The following is a 27,585-nucleotide window of genomic DNA, read 5'->3' on the forward strand; positions in this document are numbered from 1 at the left end:
TTGGTTTTTTTCTGTAAGAGAGAGAGAGAGAGAGAGAGAGAGAGAGAGAGAGAGAGAGAGAGAGAGAGAGAGAGAGACTCAGAACTTTATTACAAAAGGATAAAGGTTTTACTTTTAGGCAAACCCTATTCTTCCAACCTGTCCTTTATATTACAACACATAAAGACAGTCGCACATTAAAAATATAAAATTTATTCAATCATATAAAAACAGAAATACATTGTATGGAATGCAACACAATGTGCATTATTTTAAGGAATTACATAAGGAGAACTCAAAAATTACAAAATTACATTGACATAGTTATACCTTTCATCAGTTTGGGAATAAAGTTGCTCCGATCAGCTACACATCCGTTAACACTAGTACAAAATGTTTAACAAAATAACAATCGAACAAGACATTTCATTCACGAATGATGTGTGAACGTGACTGTCTCTTAAACATTTTCACTGAAGTTGCATTTCTTATCTGTTGGGGGAAGGAGTTCCAGGGAAACGCTCCCGAGAAGGCTAAGCTCGATTTGTAGAGGTCTATGCGAGGTATAGGAGGGATGATTTTTTGGGACCCATATCTTTTTGTGGCATGTTTGAAATGTGATTGGACATATTTAGGACAGTCGTTATTTAGAATTTTATACATGAACACAGCCTTGTTTAACGTCAACTGATCTTTCAAGGGGAGGAAATTCAAGAGCTTTAGTTTATCATCCGTGGACCTATTCAAATCATGCAGAATAAGTTTTGCAGCTCGGCGATGCAGGGAATTGAGTCTTTTTAAATAAACATCACTGCAGTTATCCCAAAGTGTCGATGCGAAGTTTATATGAGGCATTATGTGGGCGTAATAGAACATTTTGAGTGCTGCAGAATCTGCGTAATGCCTTAATTTTGATAAGAGAGAGAGAGAGAGAGAGAGAGAGAGAGAGAGAGAGAGAGAGAGAGAGAGAGAGAGAGAGAGAGAGAGAGAGAGAGAGAGAGAAATTGTCCTTCGCGGGGGGTATGCAGTGCCTTGGCATTGCACTTCTACTTAATTACACCCCCGGTATAGGGGTGTGTATAGGTTTCACTCGATGTGTTTGTTTGTTTGTTTGTTTGTTTGTTTGTGTTCGCATATAGATCTCAAGAATGAACGGACCGATCGTCACCAAACTTGGTGAACAGGTTCTATACATTCCTGAGACGGTCCTTACAAAAATTGGGACCAGTCAAACACACGGTTAGGGAGTTATTGGTGGATTAAGATTAAGAGTGACATATTAATGGTCAAAGGGAAATAACCTTCTCAGTTGGTGGCAGTGAGAATGGTTATTTCCCTTTGACCAACAGGGGTGTTTTTCCTACCTCGACGTACCCTTTCGCAATGGACCCTGTGTTTACGCGAATAAACATTCTGACTTCTGACTTCTGACTTCTGACTTCTGACTTCTGTGTTTACGCGAATAAACATTCTGACTTCTGACTTCTGACTTCTGACTTCTGTGTTTACGCGAATAAACATTCTGACTTCTGACTTCTTACTTCTGACTTCTCACTTCTGACTTTGAAATAACCATTCTCACTCACTCACTGCCACCAACTGAGGTTATTTCCCTTTGACGGGGGTGTTTTTCCTACCTCGGAGGAATTTCTTGTTGTTATTGTTCTTCAATACCTTACTCACCAATGAGAAAGTGCAAGTACAACAGAAAGTGGATTCTCCAAGAAATCAGTAACACCACCACGGAACGGCGTGGTCAGCTGCACCCATGCAGCGCGTGGTTGGCACAGGAATGGTGGGTGTCTCCACTGAGACTATGCTTTGAAACTTATGTGTTTTTGGCGCACTTTGTATTGAATATTCTAATTTTCGAGACTTCCATTCACATGTGCATGTGCTTGTTACATGAATAAGTTGCGTATCAATAGAGTAATTACAAAATGTATGCATGGTTGAGTGTTACTCATGAAATGAACACTGTCACCACATTTAAACTCGGAATTTTGTCATTACTGGCAACAGACTGGCTTGTTTAAGTACTCGATTGTGCTCAGTATTTTATGTATCCCTGATAGCTGATTAAGTTTACAAGGGTTAGTGTTGTGTAGATTTTACACAGTTCGTAAATCTAATCTGAAGTCTGGGTTTTTGCTGCCTGCGCGCCGCGTGCAGACCCGGCTGTTGTACATTTCTGGGGAGGGGGGGGGGGGGGGGGGGGTTGTGGGGAGTGCACGGTAGGCCCCGTCACAGTACCCAATATTGACGGACTGTGTGATGATATCTTCTGCTATGGTCTGTTGAGACAGTGATATCAAAATCGAGACAGGAGGTCGAGATTTTGATATCACTGTCGAAACAGACCAATAGCAGAAGATATCATCACACAGTCAGTCAATGTTAGATATATTGCTAATTTTCTGGACATTTTGTATTTACTGTAATTGTAAAGAAATTACAAAAGTATTTATCTCAGTTTTGGCTGTTCCATATCCCTCCCTCTGATTATTATTTCTTTTTGTTGACTCTTTTCTTGTACTTTTCAGTATTTAAAAATGTCTTTTCTTTCAAAAAGTCTTTAGTCACTTGCTCAACTAAATTCTGGGATCATTACATTTTCATATATTTGTTTGTTTTTAAATTTAGGTGTTTTTGTTTTTGAAATGGGGAAGCAATAAAGAGGTCGTCGATATCAAAACTGATATCGACGGAAATGTCGTCGATATCACTTTTACAATGAGCTCAGTTTTGTCCAATTGACCAATGGCAATCCACGTAACATATGAAATAGCAATATTGGCAACTATTCCGTCGCGCAATAGCGGACCCGCGCAATAGCAGACCCGCGCAACTAATTATGTCGCAGGGAAAATTACCATCGTCAAATTGAGTTCGAGGATTTATTTAGCATTCCATACATACAACTGCACATCGTAGCAGAACTCAAAGTAGAAGCTTTTTAACATACAAATCGCGCTGGCCTATATAGTAAATACTCAATCTCGAGAATATTCCAGACCGAACATGATACAACTAAAATTAGATGAACTGCCCATGGACTAGAATAGTGACATTCTCTGTGACGTACATCAAAAGTGCCGACGCACTTAATCCGAGCGAACGCCACGAACCCACGACTCAAAACAACGTGGTAAACAACTTGTTTTGACAGGACTAGAAAGTTCACCTGCATTCTCGTCCAAACATAAATATTGTGTTTACAAAATATAATATCGGTACTTTCCCACAAAGTACAAATAAGTCAACTACATGCAACACACAAAACTGAACCAAAGTTCAGCAACGGCAGCGTTTCCTAACATTACAATACAATACAATACAATACAATACAATACAATACAATAACTTTATTAATCTCTAAAAGAGAAATTACATTGCTGAGCGTTTGTGTCCGTAATAATAACATACATAAAACATTCAAAATAAACATTTGTTCTTTGTCCTGAGATACCCCCAACACAAGAAGAAATGTACCTAATTTCTTTCAATCATTGAAACGCTACCTGTACACAGTCATATTATGTATACATAAAAGATTAAAATCGCACACACTCACACACACACACACACGCGCGCGCACACACGGGACACATTGCACACGTGACACTGACTCGGGCAGGCACACACACACACACACATGGCACACACACACACATGGCACACACACACACACGCACATACAGACAAACACACACACACACACACACACACACACACACTGACACGACACAACAATTAGTGTCTGTGCTCAGAAACGTTACAAGGTTGTACCTAAGTCGACAGCTATGACTTTTCGTTTCGCATAATTATTCGTTGTCTCTGGGTACTGATGATTCGGGACTTGTGTTTGTGCTGAGACATTCTTCCTTTGTGTTTGTGCTGAGACATTCGGAAGAACTGTGTTAAAGGTCCTTGTCTACATTTTTATACCGAAATCACCATTTGACCATTAAAATGCAGAGTCTATTATCTACAAATATCAACAATACACCCCCTGTCGATCAGGAAAGACGAAGCCAGTGTAGCCGTTTGAAAATTCATTGTAGTATTCCAGCGTAGTACTCATAGTAGGATATATCCTTATTTGGAAAATGCCAAGCACAAAACTCCTCTCAAATCCCGTGCATTTCGTGCGTTTAAAAAAAAGCTTGGACAGCGCTCCAGTGTCAAACTGTTGCTGCACTTGTTTGGGCGTGGCTATAAGCATAGTGACATGAATTTGATTGGTCAGTATTTTTAGGCAAAGCACATGTTCTCAGCAAACAGAAAACAAAATATTGGAAGCGTGAGTCACGCTACCCAAAAATAAAAATTTTTTTACATATATTTTTTTCTATAACTTTTTTCCCCATGGTTCATAAATCATTTGACATAATTTTGTATCGAAATCTAACCATAAGATTATTGAAAAAAAAGCAAAAATGTAGACGACCACCTTTAATTTGCTTTACACTGAATAAACGGACAATTTAAAATCTGACTCGGAACTTCCCATGTCGGGTAAGGGATGGAAACCGTGAACCATCCCCATGATTTGTACATTATAACACTTTTCTTGCCATCGAAATTGTTTCCCTCTCCCCCAACCTTCCCATCGCAATGAACTATCATGTTTTTGGCGATTAAACTTTCTGACTTCTGACTTTTGACACGGCACACACACACACACACACACACACACACACACTAGATCTACACCACACCACACACGCTCTTCTTGTAAGGAAACCGCGTACGCCATCACTGAACATCCACACACGAACAAGTCAGTTACCCCCAACTCTACAGACAAAGTAAACCAGGAATAAGACTAACAACAACCGTGCTATCGCAAACCCCACTAGAGCCGCCTGCCACATATGTCTACATTCAACACTGATTTAGCTTCTCTAGTGTAGTGCTCCTGCTGGTAACATCGCAAGACAAAAGTACACACACAGCAGCAGCAGCAGCAGCAACACATTGTTTGGTGTTCTGCGCGTAACAACACATTCTCGCAGGCTCGGGTTTTAACGAGCAGTCTGACGAGTGCTCAATTCGCAACCATGAAAAAATCACAGAAATGCTCTTACCCTTTGATATCAGTATTTCTGCCGGACCTTCGATCCATTCCCGATAAATTTCACTGTAGATGAGGGACTGGCATCGTCCGCCATTCTTGTATTGATCGGTTTTGTTCAAATGAAGGAACGGAGAGTCGAGTGTGCGTGGGTTGCAGACGATCGATTTGACACCGACAGCGCTGAATGCAGGTAAAGGGAAGCGACTCAAGCAAATAGTTGAACTTTGCTGATCAGGTTGGGTGATTGTTTCCCTTGGGCCATTTCGGTTTGCGTTCGGCTTCTGCTGCTAATGCTAGTGCTAGCTAGAACAGGCTTTGGGAGTAGAAGTAGAGGTTACATGCCGAGTCTCAGTGATTATCAAAAATAATGGTCGAAGTTAGCGGATCATGAAAAATGCGAGCTTTAGCGAGCTTTTTCATGACCGCGAACTGAGACCATTATTTTTGATAATCACTGAGACGAGGTGTGTAACCTCTTTATTCCTCCTTTCTTCAGTTATTCAAAGAAAAGAGGAGGTTTTTTGCGAAAGTTTGATCGAATCCTATTCACTCAACCAGTCAACCTGCGCAGGCGATCGATTAATGCGCGGTTGTATAGTTCCGTGCAAATCATTCCATTCTGTTAACACTTCTTGTCAGTTTTCCTATTTTGGACTAAAATCAAGTACATAGATATGCTGTTATTCTGCTGTGGCGGCAAAGGCAGATATTGTGTGTTCTGTATATGTTTTGGTATCGGTTAGGATAATGTTCTTTCGTCAAATGGGACTAGCAGACGAACTTTTGCACCCGTGTTCCAACGTTAAAAACTGTATGAAGTTAAGTTTCCTGGGGAAAATAGTGTATGAAACCGCTTTATGTTGTTTAAATTGATGAGATGTGTGCATTTGGTTGCGTGTGATCTGTTTATTAAATGAAATATTGTTGAAAACTGACCGTCGGATTGCAGTCTGTTGTCGAAGAAACTGAGTGAAAAGAAGGGGAACTACTCTTCTCGCTAGACAAAGTATGAGTTACTTGCCTTGGGAAATTGCTTGTGATGAACGTCTGATCTAGATTCAGAAAACAACCGAACTCATGGATTTTATATGGAGATTCATGTGTTCAGGCCTGTAGTTGTTAATTTAAATGCGGTATGTTTGTATTGTTTGCTCCAGAGATGTATACTTCGTACATTAGAGCGTTCGGAACTTTTCAGTCGCAAAAAGTAGTACCGAAACAGAACAGCTTCTCAACCCATTGCACTATCGAGGATTCAGGCTGTTGCTGGGTCGTTATTTGTTTGGTTGCTGGGTCATTATCGAAAAATAACTACCCCTACAAGTTTACAGAGGTAAAGAAGCAGAGGGGGGAATAATACCATTTAGACGTACACAAGTTATACAAATAATCATGAGCGAGTGAGTCAGTCAATCAGTAAATGAATTAATGAGAGAGTAGATGATTGGATTGGTGAGTCATGAATGAGTCTGCCAGTCGCCGTCGGTGATTTTCAGTTTGCCAGGAAAAGGGGAGAATCATTCGCCGGTATAATAAACGAACAAACTGCGGAACAATCTTATCTCAAATAAAATAAATGCTTTTGTTTCTAAACATGAAAGTATACATAACGCTTGTATTTGTATATCAATATTGAGCGAGATGTTAAAAATTGCACTAAGCTTGTAATAAATAGTTATAGTGTGCTAGCTGCTGTCTGCTTCATTGCACCTCATCTTTACACACCGTGCACACACACATACACACACATACGCACACACACACGCACATTGACACACACACACACACACACACACACACACACACACACACACACACACACGCACAGGCTCTCACACACACACACACACACACACACCGTACACCCGGCGCACACGCAAGCTGGCCGCGGGCACACACACACACACTGACGCACACAAACACACACACACAAACACACACACACACACATACACACACACACACACACAAACACACTCTATCTCTCTCTCTCTCGCTCTCTCTCTACTTTTCTCTCTCTGCTTTTATATATATTCCACTCGCCCTACGGGCTTGTTGAATAAACTTCCATCTCGATTGACCAAAAGCCATGTTTGGATCACAGATCCAATTAACGTATAATATCCCATGACCTCCCTTCTTTGTCTCTGTAAATGTACTTAAAGGTATATATCTTGTATTTCTGATGTAGGGGAAGGGCTCCTAATATGGACCGGCTCCTAATATGGACCACCACCAACTAACGGCGCTAGAGCGCTCAAAAAAGTTGTATTCTCTGTAGGCCTATTCACCCTCTTTGGATAACTTGCACATGTCAAAACAGTTGCAGAAACACAAATCTCAAAACCGTTAGGCTTTTTCTCTTTTTTACATTTAGTCAAGTTTTGACTAAATGTTTTAACATTGAGGGGGGAATCGAGACGAGGGTCGTGGTGTATGTGTGTGTGTGTGTGTGTGTGTGTGTGTGTGTGTGTGTGTGTGTGTGTCTGTGTGTCTGTGTCCGTTTTAGGCGGCAAATTTAGAGTGAACGCTGCCAAAAGTGAACAAGTCGCGTAAGGCGAAATTACTACATTTAATCAAGCTGTGGAACTCACAGAATGAAACTGAACGTAGTCCGCCGCCAGTGCAAAAGGCAGTGAAAGTGACGAGCCTGTTTGGCGCGGTAGCGATTGCGCTGTGCTTCATAGCACGCTTTACTGTACCTTTCTTCGTTTTAACTTTCTGAGCGTGTTTTTAATCCAAACATATCATATCTATATGTTTTTGGAATCAGGAACCGACAAGGAATAAGATGAAATAGTTTTTGAATCGATTTCGGAAATTTAATTTTGATCATAATTTTTATATTTTTAATTTTCAGAGCTTGTTTTTAATCCAAATATAACATATCTATATGTTTTTGGAATCAGAAAATGACGAAGAATAAGATGAAATTGTTTTTTGGATCGTTTAATAAAAAATAATTTTAATTACAAGTTTCCGATTTTTAATGACCAAACTCACTCATTAGTTTTTAAGCCACCCAGCTGAAATGCAACACCAAACCCCGGCCTTCGTCGAAGATTGCTTTGCCAAAATTTCAATCAATTTAATTGAAAAATGAGGGTGTGACAGTGCCGCCTCAACTTTTACAAAAAGCCGGATATGACGTCATCAAAGGTTATTATCGAAAAAATGAAGAAATCCGGGGATATCATACCCAGGAACTCTCATGTCAAATTTCATAAAGATCGGCCCAGTAGTTTAGTCTGAATCGCTCTACACACACACACAGACAGACAGACAGACACACATACACCACGACCCTCGTCTCGATTCCCCCCTCTATGTTAAAACATTTAGTCAAAACTTGACTAAATGTAAAAACCAGACACATGCAGACAGACAGACGGACAGAAACAGGGATCGGTAGAGGGAACTTAGATAGCGTGCTCAGTCAGTAAGAACAGTCATTTATGTTCCCAATTAAGTCAAGACGCCTACACAAACTTGAGGCCGACATAATTGGCCTTCAAGGCTGGCTTAGTAATCTCGCCAAGCCCCCATCAACTTCCACCAAAGAAAATGCGCACAATGCAACATTGTGATGCTGATGAATTTTTTTTATGAATGTTAATGGTGGCCCAGTTAATTCAAAACGGAGAGATTTTCCGGAAGTGATCCGCGCGCTTGTCCCGTAATAACTTTTTATATCCGCCGTTCAACGCTCAGAAGTGCAATTAACATTCAGAGACTACTTCCTTTACTCCCTGCATTTTAGATTCAGAGGTACACAATAACTTGCTATTGCAGATACAGCGAGTCGCGTTGAAATCACAAACTGACGACTAAATTGTGAAAAAAGGAAAGTGGATCACACGGGTGCACGATGTCTCAGGGGTAAAATAAACCACGAAATCTGGTGTGTGTTTTACGCAAGCTAAATAGCCATTCAAACGAACTCTGTCATTTAATGCTATTAAATGCTGTTGAAAGTGTGTTCCATACGGTTAGAACAGTTTTTTTCGTGAGAAGATTTTAATAGTTCTGTAAACCATTTGAGGCAGACTGGGCCTTTAAGAACACATCACTATATATAACACGGGCGCTGGAACGAGCAAGATAATAATCATGCAAAGCTGAGCATGTTGCATCTAATCAGTGAACTCAGTCTGAACTCTTCCATCAGGCAGGATAATATTACAAACTGAGCATACTTATTAAAGGCACAGTAAGCCTCCCGTAAACCATCACAGAGCTCCCCGAGCGTCTAAATACAGTACAAGCATACTTCCATTTGAACGCTCACCGAACGGGAACATCCTGGCTGCTTTCTGTCGAGCGTGAGACATTTTCCAAGAATTTATTTTCGTAGACTTGTTCCGTTAACAACAACGGCGCCTCGTTTTTGCGCTAGACCTAACTTTTAAAATCTAAATAATAAATTGACAGCTTGTTACACAAACATTCTTTAATCATAAAAGAATTCGTTTTTCATCAAGACAAGATCAGAACAATTCGAAGTTGTGAAAGTTTAAAAAAAGAAAAGCCCGGAAGCAGGGTCACGCAAGGGTCGTAGCAGACGACGGCCGGTTTATCAGTGCAAATCGCCGTTCCTCTCAACAGTCACAAGCCATCGCTAGAGTTCTTGTGAACCACAGCCGTTGTTTCGTGCATAAAAAAACGTGCTATTGTAGATAAGCTCACGTCGAGTCGCATTCAAATGACTAACTATGACGACTGCATTGTGAAAAGGGAAAACTGGATCACACGGGTTCACGATGGCTCAGGGGTAAGATAAACCACGCAAAAATAAATTCTTTGAAAATTGTTCGCTCTTTACGGAGGGCACCTAGGATGTTCTCAATTGGTGAGTGTTTAAATGAAAGGGTGTTTGTACTGTGTGTAAAAGCCTGACCGTATCTGTGATGGTTTACGGGAGGCTTACTCTGCCTTTAATGTAATACCTAAGCTGTATTTGTTGCGCTAAAACTGTCTAGACATCAGTGTCTCCTAATTTACATACCCGCATTTCTAGGTTGCACGTTGCATGTAAAGCATGTATTTTATACTTAAACCTGTCATTTACACGTCAAAGTCTATTGATAACTTTTGGAAATCTTTTGTAGTCAGTCGTGGCGACTTTATTTCCCCGTTTAGTGACTCGATATTATCATAAACTCGGCGACAAAATTATTGCATTCAATATTGTACCCCAACTAAAACAATCATTGCTGTGTGAATTCAATCAAACTTTTCATTCCAATTCTATTAAACGCCGTCCACTTCGCTATCTGGCACACTTTTCGGATCAAAGATTTTTTTCAGGGGTCACGTGACCGCCGCTCTAATAAGGGTACCACCAACATCGACCTGACAAAAACGTAAGGTACCAATACAAAAATCATTACAGATATGTGTTGTAATGAAATGCAATCGTCGGGAAAATGTTTTAAAACCCGCCACAGTTTAGTGTGCTTACATGTACAAAAACAAAAACAACACGACTTCGCATGCATACAGACAAATTATTTTTACACATACTGCCAAAGTTTCATTTGAGTATGACCACTGGCGGAAATTTGCCAGTCATGTAAACACATAAAAATGTAGGTACGTTTGGACTAGTTTTATATTGACAGAGGTAATCGCTTTTAGTGACTCTCAAAACATGCTGTGGTCACGCATGACCGGGCATCGCTGTAGCACAGTTATCGTCCAAAAGAACTCGATCGTGTTTACAGGACTAGCAAATGGAAACAAGTGTCTGTATGTAAATGAAATGTTGGCAGTATTTGTAACATTCGTTTGTTTGTATGCATGCAACGTCATGATTTTTTTTAATGGTAGCCCACAAACCTATGACGAGTTTTAAAACATTTTCCGGAAGTTTGCATAATATCTAAAAACATTATCTGTAAAGATACAAAACTTTACCAATTATATGTCTCGTATGTAGGCATACAATCCTAAAAGTTTCAAAGCAATCCACCGGGTCATTGCTACAGCGCTTTTTGGCATGATACCCCTCAAAATTGACGCAAAATCCTCCCCTTTTTAACCGCCCATGCGATCGACATCTGCATCAGTAGAAATGACATAACACCAACAAAACGCAAAATATCGAAACACAACAACCTGTCCTGCATAGATAATTGATCTGGTTTTCTCCTCGCATGTAAAAGTTGCCAGGTTGTGCCTATTCTGAATTTTCGTCGTTTAAAAAAAAGATAAATACCTTACGTTTTTGACAGGTCGATTTTGGGGGTACGCTTTTTATGGAGTTTAGTTTATTCCAGCTCATGAAAACGCCTTGCGCGATCACTTATTTGTGTTGCCCAACCCTGACAGATCAGTTTTACACAGTCGATTTTCTTGCATAACTATTTTAGTGCGATTTTCTATATTGTCACTTTGTGCGGCATCCGTGTAATTCTGGGAAATGACATTGCGTTACAATGACTACAGAACGGAACAGGTGCAGGCAAAAACAGGAAAGGATTACTTCTAATAACTCAATCCAGATTTATTTTGTCAAATGTCGCCTGGACTTACAATTCGTGTGATGTGACTTACCGGATTTAAGGGGTTCAGGCAAAATTAATTTACAATGACAGCTAATAATGTCCGGTTGTTGTCCCTTAATAGACACCGGAAACCGCCGCCGAGCCTTTCATTCTGACGTCATGATCGCAGGTTTTTTTCCCGGTGGTTTGATGTCTACCGAAGATACTCGATGATGACTGTGACAGTTGTAGTGGAAACATTCTTGGTCAGCTGGAAATAATTTTCGCATGCATTCTGTCTCTTTCAAAGTCCACACGATTTCCGTGCTGACAGGGGAAACTCAGTTATGGTTCTTGCCCACCCCCCCCCCCCCCCCCCAGCGGCTTCACCCTCCCTTCGCCCCCGCCTCTCAGTTCTCTCTATCTCAAACCCTCTCTCTCTCTTGAAACACACACACACACACGCACGCAAGCACGCACGTACGCACGCACGCACGTACACACACACACATACACACACACACACACACACATACACACACACACACACACACACACACACACACACACACACACACATATTGTTGAATTTATGTAGCAGAGTGACACGTTCGAATACAATTCTGCGTTAAAAAAAAAAAGGCAGTCTGCACGAAAAGCACCCAGGCGCTTGATTTTTGGTAGGCTATTTGTCCAGGTGGAAAGATGCTGGTATACAAGGGCGGATCAATTCACTTTGGAGGGGGGGGTTACAAAATGACTGCGAAGATACAAGTTGACGGCGCCGAAGGCGCCTAAGCCTCTAGGGGGGTCCGGGGGCATGCCCCCCCCCCCCGGAATATTTTTTATCCAAAGAAGCAAAATAGAGCTATCTGGTGCATCCTGAGCCAATAAATTACCTCTTTTTTGGGGGGGGGGGGGGGGGGGGGGTACGTAACCCGTGTAACCCCCCCCCCCCCCCAGATCCGCCCTTGGGTATACCATGTGAAGCCGGGTCGGATGGTAAATTGATTACAGATCTGAATTCCTAGAATCCACAGGGTTTCATCTGCTAGACGTACACGTATCCGTCAATACTAAAACAAAATTGACGATTAGCTGAATCGGAACTTCGACGATGAAGAGAAGGACGTTTCTCTGTTCACACTCATTTAATTTATCAGCAAACGTAGAAACAGAGTATTTTCGAGAAAATCGTTGCACAAATGCTAGATTACAGATCTGAATTCTTAGAATCCAAAGGGTTTCATCTACTAGACTGGGTGGCCGAGTGGTAACGCACTTGCGCTCGGAAGCGAGAGGTTGCGAGTTCGACCCTGGGTCAGGGCGTTAGCAATTTTCTCCCCCCTTTCCTAACCTAGGTGGTGGGTTCAAGTGCTAGTCTTTCGGATGAGACGAAAACCCGAGGTCCCTTCGTGTACACTACATTGGGGTGTGCACGTTAAAGATCCCACGATTGACAAAAGGGTCTTTCCTGGCAAAATTGTATGGGCATAGATAAAAATGTCCACCAAAATACCCGTGTGACTTGGAATAATAGGCCGTGAAAAGTAGGATATGCGCCGATGTGGCTGCGATCTGCTGGCCGATGTGAATGCGTATGTATTGTGTAAAAACATTCCATCTCACACGGCATAAATAAAATCCCTGCGCCTTGAATATTCAAGGCGCAGGGATTTATTTATGCCGTGTGAGATGGAATTTTTTTTTAACACAATACATCACGCATTCACATTGATTGATAGACGTAGGTGTATTCGTCAGTACTAAACAAACAAAATTAAGATGAACGGAATCGGGACTTCAACGATGAAGGGAAGGACGTTTCTCAGTTCACACTCATTTAATTTGTCAGCAAACATAGGTGCAGAGTATTTTCGAGAAAATGATTGCATGATTCACTAATGAAAGGATCCGTTGAGTTCGTGTCTCTGCGATGACTATCTTTTTCTTGACATTCAAATCTTGAAACTATAATCTAGCCTGCGATCAAAATGTTGCTATTAAAACATTCATCCTGATTCACGATTGAGGTGATCTCTTAATTAGGCCTAGTATGCTGACGAATTTGGATTAATACGGGCATTGTCGGAGCTGCGCATGAGAAGTACACAAAGGTAACTCATGAAGGTCAGACAATTCCCACAGATTTTCGCTACGAGTTGACGCCTTTACTGGGCGGGGATGTAGCTCAGTCGGTAGCGCGCTGGATTTGTATCCAGTTGGCCGCTGTCAGCGTGAGTTCGTCCCCACGTTCGGCGAGAGATTTATTTCTCAGAGTCAACTTTGTGTGCAGACTCTCCTCGGTGTCCGAACACCCCCGTGTGTACACGCAAGCACAAGACCAAGTGCGCACGAAAAAGATCCTGTAATCCATGTCAGAGTTCGGTGGGTTATAGAAACACGAAAATACCCAGCATGCTTCCTCCGAAAGCGGCGTATGGCTGCCTAAATGGCGGGGTAAAAACGGTCATACACGTAAAAGCCGTGGGAGTTTCAGCCCATGAACGAACAAAAAGACGCCTTTACTAGACCTTCGGACTTCCCCTCGGACCATTTCAGTTGAGCGGAGACGCTGTTTCTTGGTGTGGCCTTTATCAGAATTTGCCAGCAGCAGCCATAGTATTTCAAAGGTCAAACAAGGTTACACTCATTTCCGCACGAATTACGTCCCACGCTCGTAGTAAGCCTTCCATATTCGGCAGGGACCCCGCCTAAATGAATCAATTAGGAAACGTAACATCCTTATATGAACAGTAGATCCGCCCATTTTCAAGTATTCTGTGCGTGGGCTATGAATGAAACGTGACGTCAGACGGAGTGTCTCAACGTCAATGAACTAAATATCTGTGACCAAAGACTCAGGCCGGGGAGAGTATATATAACACTGAATTTTCTTTAAACAAATCCAGCAGCTCAATTCGGAGAAATCTTAGCTGGCCAAAAAAATTATTATTTTGAACACATTTATTGCAAAAAAGGACGGTTTTGAGAACGAGTTTGACATTTAGCTCTTGAAACTCCCACAGGCAACGGTACATTTGGAGCAAGGAAAGGGCAGACAAACACCATGAACATTGCAGCAGTAATGACAGGATTGATGGTAAGTTTTTGTGGGATGATATTTCTCTAGTTGCTCAGGTGGTAGCGGTGGATTTATTCTTGCTCATTTTTGTGTTCCATGCCAGATCTTATCCTCTATATCATCGTCTAGAAAAAGAATCATTATTCGGTGAACTGCTCCTTTATTCTTGTGTTTTGTTTGCTTTTTTTGTATTGAGTCATATTTTAAGTTCTATTATCATAATTATTTCAATATTGTAGGTTTTGTCTTCATAGGCAGTATCATATTACAAAGTCTTTTTTTTTTTAACTTTTTCTGTTGACGTGACCACCTTCACTGTTTTGACACCAAAATGTCACACTTTATTTCTCATTTTGAAGTCGGTGCTGTTTTTCCCTGTTTTTTTCCTTCTCTAACCGCTTTCTTTCTGCTTACTTTAGAAGCCTATCATCTAGACTTTTGTTTTTGCTGTGCTTTTCGTAATTTGACAACGCCAGAAATACCAGAAATGCTATTTCAAGATATCTGTATACGACCAGTATTACAAATCCAGGTGTTTACATGGGATGGGAGATTTTTTCACATTGAAAAACAACAGCCGGACTGCTACCAGTACCGAGTGTGGGTACCACTTGCCCAACTTCTCGACGTACTTCTTGCAGAATTAAAGTCGCAGGTCGACAAAGGTTTCAGCTACGAAGTTAATGTGACAAAAAAATCCCACACTGCATACAGCACAGCCAGGCTGTGGACTTTCAGTAAATTAATAAAAAGATCATTGTTCTTCTGCTTTCGTCATAATCACCTTGACTGTACCCTTTTGTCGTTTTGTATCTGTCTTGTAAGTGTGTGCCAATTTCCAAGCTTTTGTTTTACTTTCTTGAGCCGTTATTTGTTCCGTATTCTTCGTTCATACGTTAGACAATATTTTTGGTCTTTTTATTCATCGCTCTCACGCGCGGTCACCATTGTTCCTCTGATTTAGTAAATTTCCAAGTGGATGGAAAATCTCATTCCGGGCAACAGCCTATCACGATTTGCAAACTGGTATGCACGGAAAGGAAAGTACATTGAGTATAAAAGTACAATATTATACATGTTTTCAGATCGCTCTCTCCCTGGCGATTTTGCTGGAAGCCAAGCCACTGAACTCTAGATCTTGCGGAGGCAAAGCGGCCGACGTGGTTTTCGTGTTGGACGTGTCGTCGTCCATCTGGCCCAAGCACTTCAGGGAGCACATGCTGACCTTCGTACACGAGGTGGTGGACAGTTTGCACGTGGGACCCGGAGTGGATCAAGCCAGGGTGGGCGCGGTCACCTTCAGTGACGAGGTGTGGTTGGAGTTCCACCTCAACCAGTTCATGGACAAGGACCAACTGCTGGAGAGAGTTGCTAAGGTGACTATTTTGAGTTGGTGTTTTGAGTGACTGCATTTTATAACGTTTGCTCATGTTTTGTATTGGTGTGCTTTTAGTTTCACTGCGAACAGGTTCAAATTAGTTGTGACTTTGGGTCGAAAGTCGATACAAACTTCATAACAAGTGCGTGTTTATCTTTCTCTAGTTTCTTTTTCTATCATTTTGATAACATTTAATTCAATCTATTTTGTTCTAGGACATCATTAAATTTGATCACTTTACTCATATTTGTCAACAAAATCAACTCTTGTCCTCAATATCATCAACTTTTAGAACACCAGATAACCCCTCTACTTCCATTTCTCAACAGATCGAATCCAGAGGAGGGAACACCGACACGCACGAAGCCTTAGAGTTCGTCGACCTGAACCTGTTCAAGGAGGACAAGGGGGCCCGCCAGAACACGTCACGCATCGTCATCGTCATCACGGACGGCGCGTCACGCAAGGTCAAGGCCACCATGCAGGCCGCCGCGACCTTGAGGGGTCACGGGGCCGCCATCTTCGCCATCGGTGTAGGGAACAAAGTGAACGTTCAACAGCTGAAGGACATCGCCAGCCAGCCCAGCGGAGAGTTCGTGTTTGAGGTCACCAACTTCCAGGCTCTTGACAGCATTAAGAGCGAGCTGGTCAATAGAACTTGCAAAGGTAAGAGGGGATATTGTGTTTGTTTGTACAGAATACAGAATACAGTATTTATTGAGCCAAGTGACATTAAAAAACATTTAAAGCACAAGGAATTTCGCGTAGTGTTGGTAAAATCACGCACACACACACACACCCACACACACACTGACACACACACACACACGCCCACACATACACTGACATACACACCAACACACACGCGCCCACACTACAGCAGTCACGATCACACCATCACACGCAGGGCAGACATGAGGTAAAACAAATGACAATCATCTATTAAAAGAAAATGTACAAAGAGTGGTCTAAGATGCTGGTGGAAGGGTCTACACAGAATACAATTTTATAATCTAATGCATAGTTAGAACTAGCCCAGTGTGTCTGTAGATATTGTTCGAAAACGATTTTGTTGGGTTTGGATTCTTTCTAAACAGAAGCTCATTTCTCTAACAAGTTGTGAAGACTTTGTGGAATTGTCCATAGTTCTAATGGCAAACGTAGCTCACATAGTGTTCACTACTGTTCAAATGAACACTTTGAACACTATGTGTTTATTGTGTGTGTCTCTTTTGCTAGTAGAACTATGGAGTATTTCACAAAGTATTCAAAACCTCTATTGTTACAGAAATGTGTTCAAAATCGGAACACTTCTGTTTAGAGTGTTAGTGGCTGGAAGAGGGGGGGGGGGTATTTTCAGACTTGATATACACAGTATGTTGGAATTAAAGGGCAGGACACTCCCTATCAGTTAAATATGTATTGCATTGTCTTGTTTTATTACAGTGCAAATAACAACAACTCCAGAACCAACAACAACCACAACAACCACAACGACCACGACCACTACACCTACGACCACCACGACAACACCAACGACCACGACCACCACGCCTACGACTACCACAACCACACCAACGACCACCACGACCACGCCTACCACCACGACCACAACTCCTACCACCACCACAACTACCCCAACAACAACAACCACGACCGAAGCCTCAACAACCACCAAAAAAGATCCCAACATGAACGACGGCCCACAAGGGGACGTAGACACTGTCGGTAAGTGAACCTCTGTGGTAAAACAAACTAATGATGAACGGGTGAACCTCTTTGCCAGTTAATTGTTTCCGGGTTTTGGAACTAAGTTAGAAGTTTGTTTTTTCAATGTTATTCAAAATGGCTACTCTACTTTTGCTGTTTTTCCTTACATTATACTGGCGGTGCCAATATAGCACATGTGCTAATCGTGGTGTTTCAATATATCCTTTCAGCGTGCTTAAACCGACCAGCTGACGTGTATTTCGTGCTGGATTCCTCCAGCAGTATCTGGATCCACGACTTCCAGACGAACGTGCTGGGGTTCGTGCGTGACGTCATCGACATCTTTGACGTCAGCAGAGAAAGCACCCGTGTTGGCGTCATCACTTTCAGTGACACACCCCGCACTGTCTTCGGCCTCGACTCGCACGTGCACAAAGACGAACTTCTGAAGGTATGTGCTTCTTACAAAGTGTTTGAAATGACATCAGGATCGACGCAGAGACTGTTAGCTTGTATTGCAAATGAATATTTATATACATGAACTGTGTGTCAATGTCCATGAAGCTAACAGAGCAAGCTATTTGCTATTTACTTCAGGGAAAATTGTTTTTGTTTTCCCTCTCTGCTTGCAAAGAAACAGCTTCTCGTTTCTGTTTTGCTCTGCAAAACGAATCCAAATCCGCATGCGGTATAAAACGATTTGCGTAAGAATATGAGTAAAAATACACACACACACACACAAAAGGAGTACCACATGAACATTTGAAATAAGCCTATCAGTAAATGAGACCTGTATATTTCTCTTTGTTCAGGCGGTGAACAAAGACAACGTCCTATACACGCCTGGTTTGACCTACACTGCTGAAGCCATCCAGCAAGCCCGTATGAATCTCTTTCGTGAAGGTGAGTACAAAATAAGAGTAATCTGAGAACATCAAAGTAATCCACCCTCAGTAATGTCCACCTACTTGCCCTTAAATGACCATAGTTTACCGAGCCGCACATGAGTCTATTAAGTGTTGTGATTTGTCAATTTAATCGATTGTTTGATTGATCGATCTATTGATCGATTGATTGATTGATTGATTGATTGATTGATTGATTGATTGATTGATTGATTGATTGATTGAGAACGATCACAACGCTTACAAGAAAGTCGCCCTTCCCCTTTCATTTCTCCAGTGCACAACCAAAAAAACTACCATAACTCTTCCATTCTAAAACTTTTTCATCTGCCACAAACAGGTCGCAAAGACGTCAACCAGATCCTCATCCTGCTCACCGACGGACAGTCCAAGGATCCCAACGCCACGGTCCACGTGGCTCGTGCGGCCCATAACGACGGCATCACTCTCTTCGCCGTGGGCATCGGGGAGGGCGTGGACACCGCCGAGCTCCATGCCGTGGCCTCCCAGCCCTCTGAGGACTTCGTGCTGATGGTCGACGATTTCAATTCCCTGACCTCAAAGAAGGCCTTGCTGGCGGCGCGCACGTGCGGTTCTAAGGCCACCTTGTTTCCCCCTGTCAAACCGCTCAAGGATGGCGACTCTTCAAGGGGTGAGTGAGGGATGTGTTTGCGGATGGATGGGTTGATGAGTGGATGGGTGGGTGTTTTTATGAGTGGATGGGTGAAATTAATGATGGAAGATTCGTGGGTTGACTTGTTGATTTTAATAACGCCTTCATCAAACTCCATGGTGGGTGTGTTTTTCAACGGAAACAAAGGAGAGTTATTTCCGGATTTTGTCTAAAACAACCTAAGAGAAAATGTAAGGGCTGTTTAAGGGCTGTCACACATTTGTCATGAGTACATGTGCCTTTAAATATGCACATGCAGATATTGTTGATGTGGAGAGAGAGAGAGAGAGAGAGAGAGAGAGAGAGAGAGAGAGAGAGAGAGAGAGAGAGAGAGAGAGAAAAGCATAAGTAATAAATGTTAAAATAAAATGAGCGAGAGAAAACTTTAACAAAACAGGCACACACGTCTAAAAATTAAACAAGCGCAAAGAAAAAAAACAAGTCGCGTAAGGCGAAAATACAACATTTAGTCAAGCTGTCGAACTCACAGAATGAAACTGAACGCAATGCAATTTTTCAGCAAGACTGTATACTCGTAGCATCGTCAGTCCACCGCTCGTGGCAAAGGCAGTGAAATTGAAAAGAAGAGCGGGGTAGTAGTTGCGCTGAGAAGGATAGCACGCTTTTCTGTACCTCTCTTCGTTTTAACTCTCTGAGCGTGTTTTTAATCCAAACATATCATATCTATATGTTTTTGGAATCAGGAACCGACAAGGAATAAGATGAAAGTGTTTTTAAATTGATTTCGAAAATTTAATTTTGATCATAATTTTTATATTTTTAATATTCAGAGCTTGTTTTTAATCCAAATATAACATATGTATATGTTTTTGGAATTAGAAAATGATGAAGAATAAGATGAACGTAAATTTGGATCGTTTTTTAAACAAATTATTTTTTTTACAATTTTCAGATTTTTAATGACCAAAGTCATTAATTAATTTTTAAGCCACCAAGCTGAAATGCAATACCGAAGTTCGGTCTTCGTCGAAGATTGCTTGGCCAAAATGTCAATCAATTTGATTGAAAAATGAGGGTGTGACAGTGCCGCCTCATCTTTTACAAAAAGCCGGATATGACGTCATCAAAGGTATTTATCGAAAAAAAGAAAAAAAAACGTCCGGGGATATCATTCCTAGGAACTCTCATGTCAAATTTCATAAAGATCGGTCCAGTAGTTTGGTCTGAATCGCTCTACACACACACACACGCACAGACACACACACACACACAGACACACAGACACACACACACACACACACACACACACACACACACACACACACATACATATATACACCACGACCCTCGTCTCGATTCCCCCTCTATGTTAAAACATTTAGTAAAAACTTGACTAAATGTAAAAAGGAAAGTTTAAAAACCGTGACATCGTTTTTGCTTAAAACACAATACCCAGAAAAGCCAGACAAAGCGGGTTTTCTTCTTTTTACATTTAGTCAAGTTTTGACTAAATGTTTTAACATAGAGGGGGAATGGAGACGATGTTCGTGGTGTATGTGTGGGTGTGTTTGTGTCTGTGCGTGTGTGTGTGTGTAGAGGGATTCAGACCAAACTACTGGACCGACCTTTATGAAATTTGACATGAGAGTTCCTGGGAATGATATCCCCGGATGTTTTTTTCTTTTTTTCGATAAATACTTTTGATGACGTCATATCCGGCTTTTTGTAAAAGTTGAGGCGGCACTGTCGCACCCTCATTTTTCAATCAAATTGATTGAACATTTTGTAAAGCAATCTTCGACGAAGGCCGGACTTCGGTATTGCATTTCAGCTTGGTGGCTTAAAAATTAATTAATGACTTTGGTCATTAAAAATCTGAAAATTGTAATAACTTTTTTTATATAAACCGATCCAAATTTACGTTCGTCTTATTCTACATCCTTTCCTGATTCCAAAAACATATAAATATGTTATATTTGGATTAAAAACAAGCTCTGAAAATTAAAAATATAAAAATTATGATCAAACTTAAATTTCCGAAATCGATTTAAAAACAACTTCATCTTATTCCTTGTCGGTTCCTGATTCCAAAAACATATAGATATGATATGTTTGGATTAAAAACACGCTCAGAAAGTTAAAACGAAGAGAGGTACAGACAAGTCGCGTAAGGCGAAAATACAATATTTAGTCAAGTAGCTGCCCTTTTTCAGCAAGACCGTATACTCGTAGCATCGTCAGTCCACCGCTCATGGCAAAGGCAGTGAAATTGACAAGAAGAGCGGGGTAGTAGTTGCGCTAAGAAGGATAGCACGCTTTTCTGTACCTCTCTTTGTTTTAACTTTCTGAGCGTGTTTTTAATCCAAACATATCATATCTATATGTTTTTGGAATCAGGAACCGACAAGGAATAAGATGAAAGTGTTTTTAAATTGATTTCGAAAAAAAAATTTTGATAATAATTTTTATATATTTAATTTTCAGAGCTTGTTTTTAATCCGAATATAACATATTTATATGTTTTTGGAATCAGCAAATGATGGAGAATAAGATAAACGTAAATTTGGATCGTTTTATAAATTTTTATTTTTTTTTACAATTTTCCGATTTTTAATGACCAAAGTCATAAATTAATTTTTAAGCCACCAAGCTGAAATGCAATACCGAACCCCGGGCTTCGTCGAAGATTACTTGACCAAAATTTCAACCAATTTGGTTGAAAAATGAGGGCGTGACAGTGCCGCCTCAACTTTCACGAAAAGCCGGATATGACGTCATCAAAGACATTTATCAAAAAAATGAAAAAAACGTTCGGGGATTTCATACCCAGGAACTCTCATGTCAAATTTCATAAAGATCGGTCCAGTAGTTTAGTCTGAATCGCTCTACACACACACACAGACACACACACAGACACACACACAGACACACGCACATACACCATACCCTCGTTTCGATTCCCCCTCGATGTTAAAATATTTAGTCAAAACTTGACTAAATATAAAAAGCGTGCTATGCAGCACAGCGAAACCACTATACCGCGCTGAACAGGCTCGTCAGTTTCACTCCGTTATGCACAAGCGGCGGACTACGGTCATTGTGAAAAAATGCAGTGCGTTCAGTTTCATTCTGTGAGTTCCACAGCTTGACTAAATGTAGTAATTTCGCCTTACGCGACTTGTTTCTTAATGTCGCTACCACCCCCATTTTGGCCTATCTCTCTCTGTTCTTGTTCAGAAACAAGACAAAATGCTGACAGGTATTAAGCGTTTTGTTTTCTCGCTGTGAGTTTTTTCTTGGCACTGTGATAATTAGCTACGTGCATTTTAGAACATGGACTCATTTTTGGTCTTTTTGCATTCTTTTGTTTTCTCATTTACGCTTCTGGCGTGGAAAATATTGACAGATGATATCCGAGAGGCTGATATCATTTTTGTGCAATTAATTCGTCTGGCTTCATAGACCCAGCGTTTACTGTCCGTATGGCATTCGTGCACTGATGATCAAATAACTAATTGTAACAGATTGGTGAACTGAAAAGCAAAGCAAAGTGAATTAAGCGCTCCAAATGCACACGACATGTGCAACACAGCAAGTGAGAACTATGCGGAACCATGCTTCTGGCACCTGAGAGAATAACAAGTAATGGATTGAACAAGCGACTTTCATCCTAAAAAAAAGAAAGATGTTCGCTGATGTTAAAAATCGTTTATTTAACGTCACTTTGAAAATAAACATTGGTGACACTTGTCTTAAAGTATCATCGTCGCAAGCTCATATATTATTATTATTATTATTATTATTATTATTGTGATCATTTTTATGCGCCTAATCTAGATATAGCCCTAGGCGCTTACATATTAATTTCTGCCGTTTGAAATGGAATTTTTTACAGACAGACAGACAAACAGACATTTTTTACACACAATATATAACGCATTCACATATATCCCTCATTCCCCAAGGCACTCTATTACTTACCCACGCTGTCATACACAAGAACCAGATTTTATTCCTGACCTGACATAGTGCATAGATCAAGACTCTTTTCAAGTTAACGAACAAACACAAAAATTATTACAAGGTTGTCTCGAAATGATCATACATGTGAGAACCTTAAGCCTGTCTTACACTGTGCCGAATATCCTTGCGAATATGAACATGTTGTATTCGGCAAAAAAAGAGACGAATGGACATGACAAAATATTGAAATTTCGAAGCCTTACCGATCATTGCGAATGCATACAAATCCATATACGAATGTCTTGCGGATGTATTACGAACGTTGCGAGTGGCCTTGCGAGTGCTTGCAATAATTATACCAATAAAGCGATTATGCAATTCGCATTGTTCGTATTACTGCTCTTACACTGTGCCGAATTTCCCTTGCGAATAGAATTCACCAATAACTCGTAATGATCGGGACATGGTCGCAAGACATTCGTAAATGTTCTTAACCATTCGCCACCATTCGTCTCTTGTTGCGAATATTAGCAACATGCTCCTAATATTCGCAAGGAATGCATATTCTTCAGTATTCGCAAGCCATTCGTAATAATTGTAAAGGTATTCGTAGCGCTCGCAAGGCATTCGCAATGATCGGTACACATTCACAAGCACTCGCAACTATTCGTAAGACATTCGCAAGAAATGTGTATTATGAACATGTTGTATTTGGCCAAAAAAAGAGACTAATGGACAGGACAAATATTGACCATTCGAAGCCTTACGAATCCTTGCGAATGTCTTACGAATGGTTGCGAGTGCTTGCGAATGTCTACTCATCATTGCGAATGCATACGAATCTATATTCGCAAGGATATTCGGCACAGTGTAAGACAGTCATAACGAATGTTTGCGAATGCCTTGCGAGCCTGACGAATACATTGCGATGATTACGTAATGTTCGCAAGGATATTCAGCACAGTGTGAGACAGGCATAACGAATGGTTGTGAATGCCTTGTGAGCGTTACGAATACATTGCGATGATTACGAATGTCTTGCGAAATCTTACAAGTACGTTGCAAAAAAGAATAATTATGACTTCTTTGCGAATATTAGGAACATGTTGCTATGTTCAAAACAAGAGCTAGAGACGAATGGTGGCGAATGGTTAAGAACATTTACGAATGTCTTGCGACCATGTCCCGATCATTGTGAATTATTGGAAAATTCTATTCTCAAGGGCAATTCGGCACAGTGTAAGAGTAGCATTAACCGAACAAATGAGGCAGAAAGCTATTTTAGGATCTGAGAAGCAAAGGGAAGTAAACGCTCTATAAATGCATACGACATGTGAAATAGAGTTAATGAGCGTTATGCAGAACCGCTCTTCTGGCATCTAAGAGAATAACAATGTAACAATGTTTGTGTTTGTATGTGTGTATGTTTATTTGTATAGTTTAAAACAACTCGATCTTCTCACAGACAGTCATTTTGTTCTGTTGGTCTACATGAGTTGTTCTTTCTTTTTTTGTCATATTTCTATTCTTTTTTGTATTTCATGATTGATTTCTCTGTGTTACAGAGTGCTACCTGCAGAACGCCGACGTCCTCGTGGCCTACGACAGCAGTATGGTGGGCGGGATCGTCTCCACCCAGATCACCTCCACCCTCCACCGCGTCAGCGCCACCCTTGACGCCTGGAACACTGACGTCACATTGGGCACGATGACGTCACCCGACTGCGTGGAACAGCAATCGGCACCACTTTCCAGCTCCTTGGTTTTCGGCAAGTACGTTAACAGCGTCACCCGCTCGCAGACGTCCCAGATGACCAGGGTACTAAAGAGCGTTCGCATGTCCGGCTTCTCTGCCAAGAACGGTCACCGCGTCTCGGCCAAGAAGGTCCTGATTATCGTTCTTGACCCCAGCAGTACCAGCAAGCTCACCCAGTTGGCGCAAGAAGCCGCCAAGATCCGAGGCGATGACGTGGAGGTCTTTGTCGTCACTTCCGGACGCCAAGGGGGACAACTGGTTCAGGACATGGTTTCTGAGCCCAAGCTCGCTCACGTTATACGGTTGCCTGCCCTTGACTTTTCCAACTACGCTTACGCCAGCGATGTGATCGTCAAATCTCTATGCCGTGGTGAGTTGCGTCAATTTCTTCTCACACATTAAAATTGCGTCTCAATGAATAGTTAATTGCCAGATGCGTCGCAGGTAAATCGACTGCATTCATCCCAGGTCAGCTACCTAAGATAAGATAAGATAAGAAAAACTTTAATGTCCATTTTTATTTTTCATGAACATGGAAGTTTTTCTTTTGGCACTACATCGCATTTAGATACGACACTGGGGCTGGTGTGCACGAGAAAGTTACCAACTGTGTACGAGCCAGCTGCGGAGTCGGCTTGGTCGAAAATGATCCCAGGATTTCCATTTGAGGTAGCTGATCCTGAGTCAATGCAATCAAGTGACCTTTAACATAACGGGCAACTCTTGATTTATACACCGCTGTACGAACAGACAAAAAAGCCACGTCTAAATACAACATTGAACCTGGAAAAATTATTCACGCCAGAAAAAAAATAAACCAGCGACCATTAGATCGTACGCGGCAAAATCACGACATCAGCCAACAGCACAACCTTTAGAAGGGTATCTGTCTTTTCTTCACGCAGTCTCCCCCCATCCTTCCGCCGCCACACACACCCCTCCACCCCCCCCCCCCCCCCTATCTGCCGTTGACTGTCTCGGTGACTAAACCAATAAGTAAAAAGTGTCTAGTCCGATTAAAAAAGGATAATAATAATAAAATTGATTAAAAAAACCGCAAGCGGAAATTGAGCTACGCAAAAAGAAAGTAAGAATATATCAATGAAACGTGTTTATGTTAATTCATTACCTGATCCTCTAACCTTTTACAAATGACACGTTCTTGATTGCTTTTCTGAACAAAGATTTAGGATTTGTTGTTTAGAGTACAAAATCTAATATATCGTTATTGAGACCGTATTACCAAAGGATATTCTTTTTGTTTTGTTGCAGGCGAAGAATCGTGGCAGTATTAGACACTCGTAAATCCAGTATCATGTGTCCTACCCTTTGAGTATGAAGTCTTTCCGTCCGGGGATCACGTTTCGTGAGAACTGCAACCTTGTGATCTTTATGTTATTTCTATAAATACAAATATATACAATTTACACCTACACTGCTGGACAGTGCTTAGTCTTTGTACTCTAATGTATATACTTTTTTGCTTTGTTGGAGTTGTTTTTTTGTAATGATCTCGAGAAAAAGTCGCTCCATTTTTTTTCTGTCTGTGTTTGCTTCAAGTTCTTAATGTGTATTAAATAATATTATGTGATTATTTGTGCCATATAAAAAATGACAAGCTGCATTGACACTAGGATTATTTATTCACTTTGGGCAGTGCACAAACTATTTATTCGAATTGCTGAACACGTCACGAGCCGCGTAACTTTGACTCGAAATAGAATTATAATAATTTGAAGAGTTTGTGTTAAATACTTTTTTTCTTCTGGAAATAGAGGATTTATTCATAATTTTACGAGTATAATGCATTAATCAATTTAAAACTGAACTTTAAAAAGTTTGAACATACATGTTCAATCAATTTTGCTAATTGTTTTGAAGTATTCACTCTTTGTTCAGTTACTACTTATGTGAACTGTTCATTTACTTCTAATAAGTATCATTTTTTCATTCTTTTGTAATTGATTTTATTATCAGTTATTAACGTCTGGGAACAAAATAAGTTCATGCTTATGCTTGTGTATGAATTGAAACACTTATTCTGTAATGTGTGCATATCCTGAATAAATGTGTAACGTCTTTCGGGCGATATTCCATAATTATTCAAATACAGTGTTATTCATTTAAAATGATATTCAAGTCATAACCCAGATGAGCTGGGTTTTAAAAAAATCTGTTTGCTTCAAGGGTATTTGATGTGACTTGTTTAAGTGCTCAGTGTATATTAACGTTAAGTCTCTTGATTGTGACAGATCTTTTCGGTACATGCATATGAATTTGATTAAAGTGTTTGATCTGTTTTGCAAGTGTTCACTCTGTAACAAATGTTTGTCAGTTGTGTACCAACCAGAATGTGTTATGAGAGAGACAGAGAGAGAGAGAGAGAGGGACAAATAAAGAGAGAAAGAGAGAGAGAGAGAGTGTGTGTGTGTGTGTGTGTGTGTGTGTGTGTGTGTGTGTGTGTGTGTTTTCTCTACAACAAGAGTTTGAAAAGATCCTACCTTGCTTGCTGCCCTGAATTGGTAGAGAAAAGCTCTCTCTCTCTCTCTCTCTCTCTCTCTCTCTCTCTCTCTCTCTCTCTCTCTCTCTCTCTCTCTCTCTCTCTCTCTC

The 27,585-nt window shown here is 40.9% G+C and overlaps 1 protein-coding gene across 1 annotated transcript; it reads left to right on the forward strand.

The window, feature by feature from the left end:
- Positions 1–14,446: 14,446 nt before the first annotated feature.
- On the forward strand, positions 14,447–27,275 carry LOC138955441 (collagen alpha-1(XII) chain-like). The gene is made up of 9 exons (XM_070327048.1): positions 14,447–14,647; positions 15,715–16,005; positions 16,337–16,673; positions 17,454–17,735; positions 17,948–18,168; positions 18,530–18,620; positions 18,963–19,274; positions 24,785–25,345; positions 26,248–27,275. Exons 1-9 carry the CDS (start codon positions 14,615–14,617, stop codon positions 26,268–26,270), a joined length of 2,151 nt encoding a protein of 716 aa, XP_070183149.1. The 5' UTR covers positions 14,447–14,614; the 3' UTR covers positions 26,271–27,275.
- Positions 27,276–27,585: the final 310 nt, after the last annotated feature.

This window comes from Littorina saxatilis, unplaced genomic scaffold (assembly GCF_037325665.1).
Source record: "Littorina saxatilis isolate snail1 unplaced genomic scaffold, US_GU_Lsax_2.0 scaffold_1473, whole genome shotgun sequence".
NCBI classification, from domain to species: domain Eukaryota; kingdom Metazoa; phylum Mollusca; class Gastropoda; order Littorinimorpha; family Littorinidae; genus Littorina; species Littorina saxatilis.

Coding starts and splice junctions, on each gene's coding strand:
- LOC138955441 (XM_070327048.1), top strand. CDS start 14,615: ATGAACATTGCAGCAGTAATGACAGGATTGATG. Junction 16,674..17,453: donor GGTCAATAGAACTTGCAAAG/GTAAGAGGGGAT, acceptor GTTTTATTACAG/TGCAAATAACAACAACTCCA. Junction 18,621..18,962: donor TATGAATCTCTTTCGTGAAG/GTGAGTACAAAA, acceptor TGCCACAAACAG/GTCGCAAAGACGTCAACCAG.